General features: G+C 32.2%; 1 protein-coding gene across 1 annotated transcript; it reads right to left on the bottom strand.

Moving 5' to 3' along the window:
* Positions 1–8,384: 8,384 nt before the first annotated feature.
* LOC141678664 (zinc-finger homeodomain protein 2-like) lies at positions 8,385–9,392 on the bottom strand. Its single transcript, XM_074485017.1, has one exon. It carries the CDS (start codon positions 9,282–9,284, stop codon positions 8,580–8,582), a length of 705 nt encoding a protein of 234 aa, XP_074341118.1. The 5' UTR covers positions 9,285–9,392; the 3' UTR covers positions 8,385–8,579.
* Positions 9,393–9,929: the final 537 nt, after the last annotated feature.

Raw genomic sequence — 9,929 nt, 5'->3', positions numbered from 1 at the left:
CTTGTATCAAACAGTTAAATGAAGGATATTATCAAATCGATCGAACCAAGCACATCTTGTTAAAATTCTTTTATACAATGAGTTACAGGAGAATGGTGACATTGATGTACAACAAGTGCGCTCATGTGATAATCTAGCTGATTTGCTTACAAAGTCACTGCCTACCTCAACTTTTAAAAAACTGCGAAATAATATTTGAATGCAGAGACTAAAATCGTTGCTACAACAAGATGTCAAATTGTGAGATATTTTATTCAATGGGAGGTTGTACTCTTTTTCCTTCGACAAGATTTTTATCCCATTGGGTTTTTTCTTGCAAGGTTTTAATGAGGCAGTCAATCTCTATATTAACTCACATTGACAATCAAGGGGGAGTGTTGTAATTTGTTATAAGAAAAATCAAGCAACACACATTCACCCCCCCTTTTGTTCGCAATTCATACATAACAGGATTCCTGATCGAAAAAGCCCACAATCAGAGCGTTGAAAATGCCCATTATTTGGACAAAATCTTGGTCTAAAGGGTCAGGATTCTTGATCGAAAAAGCTCACGACTAGAGCATTGAAAATGCCTATAATTCAGTTAGAATCCTGGCCTAAGGGGTCATGATTCCTTTCCGAAAAATCCGTCAATTAGAATGCACAAAACCCCTACAATTCGATCAGAATCCTGATCTAACGGGTCAGGAATCCATGTGTACAGGGTCAGGATGCAATTTAGAATTAAAAAGTTCCTAAAATAAATAATATTGAAAACGATTAGGAAATTCAATAAAAGATAGGTGTGCAAATACCCGATTTTTTTCGAGATGTGAGCCAATATGGTTGAAAAATTCATTCCCAAATATAAGTTTATAAGACTGAGGTCCCCTCTACCAAAAATGCATTTATTATTAATATAAGGAATAAAAATATAATTAGTGATAATAATTTTAAAATCCGTGTTGGACTTTATTTGACATTTTTAACCCGGTTTAGGCTATTATTCGAATTTTTTTATCTGAGCTGTACTTTATTCGAGATTTTTTTAACCATGTTTGGGCTTTTTTTAGAAATGTTATTATTCAATTTGGGTTATAATTTGAAAAATATTTTATCCGGTTGGACCGTATGAAATTTTATCCGGGATTTACACCCTTTATATGGGCTAATATTATTCAAAATATTGAATAAAGTAATATTATTATTTTTCAAAAATATTTTTTTTAAAAAAGGAGTGAAATCCAACAAAAAGTAAACATATATATTTTTGAGCAGAATCATGCTCGAACATGAATCTTGCTCGAACGTGCCACGACCAGAGCATTTGGAGCCATAATTCGACCAAGTCTAGTTGAAAATGCCTCCTTATTTAAGGGGTCATATATGGAAAATTACCACTTGGTACCTCAAATATAGCGTAGTTAGCAAGATGGTCTTTGAAGTTTAGAGATTGACAAAAAGCTCCTTGCAGTTTGTAAAATGATGAGATTGACATAATAGACCCTCAACTTGGCGAGTTTACAAATCAGTCCCCGCAAAATTATGAAAACAACCTCGTTTTAAAAAATAAAATAAGTGCACGTTTGCGAAAAAAATAATATTTTTGCCAAAAAATTTCAAAAATATATTTTAAAAAGTGCCTGATCACGTAAAATTTTACAAAAATTAAAATATTTACGTAAAACTCTAAGGATTAAGATCTCATAATTTATAGTATGTCTCAAAAAGACCTAAAAGTTCTAGAAAAGTACATGGAGATATAGAATAATTTTTAAAATATTAGTAAAAATTACGAAAGATACCCGTAGGTACGAAAAAATTCCTTATACATGAGGAAAAATTAAAAAAAATACCTGGAGCTACGGTAAAATTCCTAAAATATTAGGAAAAATTAATAAAAGTACCCAGAGGTACGAAAAAATTCCTAAAATATTAGGAAAATAACTAAAAGTACGCGAAGGTACGAAAAATTCCTAAAATATTAGAAAAAATTATGAAAAATACTTGAAGGTACGAAAATTTTCTAAAATATTAGGAAAAATACTCGTTGGTACCAAATAATTCCAAAACTTTTTTGAAAAAAAAAATAAGGAAAAAATACAAGAAATTTACTGAAAATATGAATAAGTACGAAAATATATATGAAAATTGTAGAAATGTTCCAATATATATATATATAGGCCAAGTTTTAAAAGAGAACCCCCTTAAAAAGGGAACAGGAGAACCCTTTTTTAAAAATTAATTTTAAAATTCAAAAAAAGTGTGATTTTTTTATTTTCATAGTGCTCCCGTAAAGTAAATTACAGAAAACCATTTTTAAAAAAATTCAAAAACATCATGAAAAAAAATTAAGAATCTACTTTTGAATATCATAAATTTTAAGAATCTGTTTTTGAATCTAATAATTTATAACAATCTATTTTTGAATCTCATGAATTTTGATTCAAATCTTGATTTTAAAATTTATATTATGACTATTATAATATTGATGAATAATTAATTCTTAAAATAAGTTAAAAAATATTTAGAATTTTGTTTTATTTAAAAGGTTCTCTCGTTCTCTTTTTAAGAGAGTTTTTTTTAGAACCCTACTATCTATCTATCTATCTATCTATCTATCTATCTATCTACACTTTATGCTAAAAACAGTAACCCTGAAAGAGCATGAGGTAACTTAACTTCAACGAAATCTCGAGCATATTTTCTAGAAATTGGGGGGGGGGGGAAATGTTGCCTTAATTAGACTTGAATTGGTACAAAGGGTAAGCCCAATTAATGAGACCCATAACCCTAATTATCTATTAATTTTATAATTAATAAATGGGCTAATTAAGTAGCCCAATAAATATGTTCTAATAAAGAACTACTTCAGCAAAAAGTAGCCTCCAAGTAACCTAAATCTACATGAAATCATACTCCTACTTTACAGGACTCCAAAGTCCAATAAGAGATAGATACTTGCCCAACAAGTCTCCCTATTTTACCCTAATTCATAGACTCTCAACATCTACATAAAGGGTCTTAGCCCTCAATTTCAAAACAATGTTTTGGAGCATAGTTCTAAGTGTCAAAAAGCTGTGAAGGTGCTCTACAAGCCACGAGACCATCATCTACAATGACGTTTTAGACTTAATCAGTGTAGGATATAAAATTCACTACGTCGTTGGTGAGCCCTTGCCTCTATAGCCCTGATGACATCATCAAGAACTATGTTTTGGCTTGAATCTTGGCATACATCAAAGTACATAGACATCCTGTGAGGGCAGATTTAAGTCTCGAAACACAAGTCCATTAAAGTTTGAAGCTCGGCAAATCCTAACGTTAAATACACATAATAAATAAATCTACGTGTTTTTATCCATAAGAAGTGGTGATTTTTAGATATTGACGATAATGGTGATGATGGTGGTTGAGAGGTCAACGATATGAAGTTCCGATATGGTTGTTGTATTATCGTGACGATATCTGCTTTCAAAATTTTAAATTGTTAGAGGAAGGCAGTTCTGTAGTAGAGATGGAATTCAGAACCAGCCTTCATGATCTTATGTTAGTATTTTAACATCATGGGACAAACCTTCTGCCAAAAAAATTGCCCCTCATTCGAAAACCCGAGGCCTCACAATACCCTACGCCCTGATATCATGGCAAGGAAATAGCCGCTCTAAAATTTCAAGGTGTTAGATGAACAATCTTTTCATAATTTTATATTAGTATTTTAACAATAAAAAATGGAAAAAGTGTTGTTTCTATAAATATAAATTAAGTTTTGAAAGTTATCTTATACGAATTTCATGTTTCAAACTTTTATTTACATTGATATAATTATAACATATTACGCAAATGCATTTACTTGTAAGTAAACCTGAAAAAATGGGGTTGGATTCGAATAACCGAACCTAAATTTATGGAACCAAGATCTGATTTTATTAATGAATCATATAATTTGATAATTATCTGAAATATGATTTAAACTGATCGGAAAATTACCCGAACCGAAAATGTAACCTAAAATAAGCTGAAATACTATATGCGATTATAACTTGGAATCGATTAAAATTGAATAACAAATTATTCGAACCGAATATGACCCGAAACATGAGATCCGATATAAATTTTCGAATTTAAAAAAAGAACTAAGTTTTAGTTTAGTTATTACACTTTTAGCTGTCATAACTTATTGTAGGGCTGTACAGACAAACCGCTCAACCGCATCCAACCGCTCAACCGCTCGCAACCGAACCGCATTTGCGAATAATCGCGAAATGCGGGTTAGTTGTGGATTCAAATTTTAAAAATCGCTCATTCGCGGTTTGGATACAGTTTAAATTCTTGAAAATCGCAAAATCGCAACCGCAACTCGCAACATATATTTATAATAAATTATATTTCCAAAAATATAGTTGATATCATATAAATTAGTAAGTATACATATTTATTAACTAATCTTAGGTTAATGTTAAGACCTCGTTCATAAAATTCATAATCATTGTAAGATATATAACCAAACAAATGAAAAATGTAATCAACATGTAATTTTTTTTATCCTTTTCTTTTTTCTTTTCTTTCGCCTCCACATTTTTGTATGTTTTTAATATCCTTGCTCTACACACGGAGCATTAGTTTATATTTTATTTTTGAATGTAATTTATCACGTAACTTAAACTTCAATTTATTAATATTCCGAATTTATTTTTTTACAAATTATTAATTATTTTAAAATAAGTGGTTGAACTGCAAAGCGATCCGCAATAATCGCAAATTCACAACCGCAATTAACGCGGTTAACCGCATCCGCAAATGCGGTTGCGGATGACAATTTTCTAAAACCGCTCTTCACGGTTTGGTTCGACTTTTACCTCAAAACCGATTCGATCCGAACCGCGTACACCCGTAACTTATTGTGCAAATATGAGGAAGGAGTAAAAATTGCCGATACATAAGAAAAAATCGTATATAAAATAGTTTTATGTTCAAAATAACATGCTTATTCAATATTTTTTGTAAAAGTACGTTCTATAGAAAAACAAATTTTACATTTTATAACAAGATATATTTTAAAGTGTCACAATTTGAAAAAAAAAATGAATAAGTTATGATTAGAAAATATCTGAAACAAATTTAATCTAAACCGAATGTATCTAGTCTCATTTCGAATTTTATCCAATTTTAATCCGAAATAGATTGGAACCAAATCATATTGGATCCGATTAAAACGCTCCCTAATTATATCATGATCCAAAAGTGGATTTGATCCAATATCAAACGAACTATTCTGAAAGGGGATCTAATCTGATACCAAACCGATTATTCTGAAAGTGAATCTGATCTAATACCAAACCGATTATCCGGATTGGAGGTTTACTAGCAAGTCAAATTAAAAATTACACAAACATATGTCACGTTACCTAAATATATATTAAACAAATCCTTATAACTTATTTTATTTATATACAAATACAACCCAGTAAAGATGCATCAACTACCAGGACAAAGAAATGGATCTTAATTCAAATTAAGATGCACCATCTACCGCCAATTATATATTATTATATGCTCTGACATGTCCACTCCATGAACAGATTCTGAAAGCTCCATATAAACAAAATAAGTTATTTTGTTTAGTTCACGTGAGATTGCTGGTTGATTGAAATTCTTTAGATACATACTCCTAGGGCTGTTCACAAACCGAGTCGAGCGAAGTTTTGATATAAACGGGCCGAGTTTTTTTTTTTCAAACGAACCGAGCCGAGCCGAGCCGAGCTTCCTTATCAAACAAAAAAAATGTGTTCGAGCTCGTTAACTAACGAGCCGAACACGAGCTTGTTCGCGAACAAATTCACGTTGAGCCGAGTTCGACCGTTACCGAACAACTTGTTAACAAATACTCCCTCCGTCCCAGCCATTTGTATACAAATGGTTTGGGCACGGAGGACAAGAAACATAATAAAATAATGTTACTTTTATTAAGATAGTGGGATGAGAGAAAAAGAAAAAGTATAATTTAGTAAGAAAAAGTATAAAGTTGGTTAAAGTGGTGGGACCATTCAATATTTAATGAATAAAGTGAGTGCAGTGGGAGAAAGTAGTGGGTGTAGTTGAATTTTATATTATAAAATTTTTACTATTTTTGGTAAGTTTGAAATGTATAAAATTGAATGGAACATCCAAAAAAGAAAAGTGTATAGAAATGAATGAGACAGATGGAGTAATAATTATCAACTTTGTTGGCCCAATCCAAATTCAAGCCCAGTCCATTATCCACAAATATTAACCTAAAAGTCACCTGGTTCATTTTCTCATCTCTCACAGCCTCTCACATTGCTTCTTCTTCTTTTTCCTAATCAGATCCTTGGATTCAATTGAATACACACAAAAACACAAAATAGTAGACACATCTCCAACCTAAATAGCTTGAACACACCCACTTAAACACCAAATACAGACAATTGTGTCAATCATGTGCGGGTTTATATCAAGAACAGGAAGTAGTATACGGAGTTATGTTCATGTTTGTCAATTGATTTGAAGTAGTACAATTTGGTTGAGATATGGGGGAATAGCTCACTGCCTATGATCCTCGTCTCTCTCCATTGCTGTGTCTTTCCATCTTTCCGTATATGTGTATGATTTGGGGTTATGTATTATAAAAATATTCTGTAATATTATATATATTTCGAGTTTTAACGAGTTAAGCTCGAACATACAAAAAGCTCGGCTCGGTCTCGTTTTTTTAACAAACACATTTTTTTTTCGAGTTCGAACTCGTTTCCTTAACGAACCGAGCTGAACCGAGCTGAGTTCGAGCTTGTCGCATTTTTGTTTTCGATCTCGAGCTCGTTTCCTTAACGAACCGAGCTGAACCGAGCCCTTACCGAGTTGAGCTCGAGCTTGTTCACAAATTGCTCGATTCGTGAATAGCCATGCATACTCCGACACAAAAATATGTATTTTGCGATAACTATGTAGTGAACTTACAAAAACATTTTTAATTTGGTAAGAAATTTTTAGTGTTAGTGTGATTACGTGTTTTATACACGTGGGAAAATTAAAAACTCATATTGCTAATTTTGGTGTCAGTGTTTCAATGGTACATTTACGTATCTTGTACATTGTTGTTGTGGTGTTCGCAAAACCATAATCCCAATTTTGAGTTTCTTAAAAAATATAAATTATTGCTTAAAATTAAAAAGTGTTATATAAGTGATATAAATATCATAATTTATAAGTTATTTAAGTGTTTGGAAGAAAATAAAACTATTGATCCGGATTAAAAATACAAAACTAAATTTAATTAGATTTATTTAATTTGGTCGGTATAACGTGTAAAATCAAAATTATATGATTAAAAGGGACGATTAAAAGGGATTAAACATAATTAAAATCAAAAGATCACTAACCATCATAAAAAACATTTAAATAATCAAAGATTAAAAATGTATTAAAATAATAAAATAAAAATTATTTAAAAAATTCGTGTATCATAATTTATAAACGGATTATATAAATCTAATCACGTGTAAATCACCACAACCAAAACGGAGAAATAAGTTGGAACACTATCGTCTATGAAGAAAGTACCATACGGTTACCTTGCTCATTTTGTCATTTAAGCTGAATTTATGACCCTTTTAAAAATTTGCCAAACAGTCTCTGGAATGGGCTTGAGCCCATTTAAGCCAAGAAAAATGAAGTGCCAAGTAGGGCTGTTGATGAATCGAGTCAGCCGAGTTTTGATCGAATAGAATTGAATTTTATTTTTTTCTGACGAATCGAGCCGAGCCGAGCTTTCTTATCAAACAAAAATTGTGTTCGAGCTCGTTAATTAACGAGCCGAACACGAGCTTATTCGCGAATATAAATGAGCCAAGCCGAGTCAGAAAAAAATCAGGTCAACCGCTATTTGACTGTAAAAATAAATTATCAAATAATTTTTTTTAAAACTTTGATTATATCACTAATATATATATATATATATATATATATATATCTTGATATCAATATAGTCGGATCGATAAAAAATATTTTTTAAAAAATTCTAAACACCAATTCATGACTAAAAATATTCATAATATATTATAATTTTTTCAAGTTTTAACAAGCGAGCTCGAACTTAGCTCGAGCCGAGCTAAAGCCGAACAACCCAAAACTCGGCTCGAGCTCGTTTTATTAACAAACACATTTGTCTGTTCGAATTCGAGCTCGAGTTGTTAACGAGCCGAGCCGAACGAACTCTTAACAAACCGATCTCGAGTTTGTTGGCGAACAGCCCTATTCGTTAACGGCCCTAGTTGCGAAGCACTGAGTTATGCCAGATATTAATTGAATTTAGTTGTTCGCACATAAAAGAACTAAGAAGCATTACATATGCTTATACTGCAAGCACTAAGAAAGTAGGTTCAAGTTTATTCTCCGATCAACATTCTTATCTTTCACCTTGTTAAATACTTACCAATTAGTTCTTATATATTATCAGTCATCAGACATATTTATTATTTATTTGTATACACATTTTATATGAATGAAGATCATTTTGCCGGTGATCATCTTGATCATCAGACAGAAATTACATATACGACAACATGTTATTGATGTTAATTTCATTCTCTTGAAGACAACCCAATATTATTCTGGGTTGAAACAATATTGTTGTTTGCAGGAGCAGCAGTGTTAGAAATTTCTCTTTTACCAAGAGTGGTTTTGTTGTTGTGCATCCAAATTTTAAGTACACTTTTACCAACTCCAATCTCCTTGCAGAACTCTTCAACAATGACTTGATCACTCTTTTGCATTCTCCATCCTATCTTTTCGGAGAATATATGCATCTTGTCCTTCTGTTGTTGACTAAATTTGGTCCTAAACCTCTTTCTCGTGCTTACATTCTCCGCTGAAGGAGTTGCCGGAGTTACAACAGCATGGTGCTTACGCTCATCTCGTGCCAACATGTGTGGTGGAGAGTGGTGGCTGAATGACGGAAGTTGGTGGTGGTGGAAGGTAAGAAAATGCGGGGTTGTAAAGCATTGGTCATCGGGTTCTTGGCGGTGGAAGTTGCGGTGGCAGTCACAAACAGCACATTTAAGTGAGTTGGAGTCGGTGGTAGGCATGAACTCTCCACAACCGTCCAAGGCATGGCCGCCTATAGAGGCTGCATGGTTCTTGAGGCATTCTTTGTATGTGAGTTGATGGTGTTTGTTGTTGTTAAATGATGAGGGAATCAGGCTTTGGGGTTTTGGGTGATGAGTAATGTTGTTGTTGGTAGTTTCTGAATCAGATGTTTTGTTGGTATGTTTAAGACTGATTTCCATTAGGGAAAGATGAGCTGTTAATTTACAAGTTTAGAGGGTTAAGGGAGTTAAACAGGATTGTTTTAGCATATCATAAGTTGATAGATATGGGAAATATGATTGAAATTGTTCAAGTTGTAGCAAATGAGACTTATAAATACAGGCATCTATCATTTTGTGTCCCCTGCCCTGTGTGGCTACGTGTTCAAAAGTGAGGTGCGGCGGTACCTCTGCTGGTCAAGTGCACCTAGGTACGTAACATGTCATTACTCTCGTAATAGTTCGGTACTCGGTTAAAATAAGTTTGGCCCGAATCCGATTCGAATTATAAATAAATACATATAACAAAAATTTAAGTTTCAATTTATAAACAAATCAAACTTGAGCATAATAAATTAAAAGATGGATTTATTGATTTATGGATGACATGCTTAGAATTTGTCATAAATAAAATGAAATAAAATCGGAAAAAAAAAGAAAGAATACAAAAGGTAAATAAATAAAATTTATTTGTATTCCCAAATTAAAAAGATGAAGTTGATCTCCTGCAATGTTCTTAAAACTTTGAATATACTCATGTACTTGGTTCAACAATTTCAATTAACAAAGTCACCCTGATTAAGTAACAAATCTAATATCTAATTAGACTTGGAGGAACAGGTTGCC

Source organism: Apium graveolens, chromosome 8, assembly GCF_009905375.1.
Source record: "Apium graveolens cultivar Ventura chromosome 8, ASM990537v1, whole genome shotgun sequence".
Taxonomy (NCBI): Eukaryota; Viridiplantae; Streptophyta; class Magnoliopsida; order Apiales; family Apiaceae; genus Apium; species Apium graveolens.
Note: the sequence above shows the minus strand (reverse complement) of the source record. Positions and strands in the feature narration are given on the sequence as shown.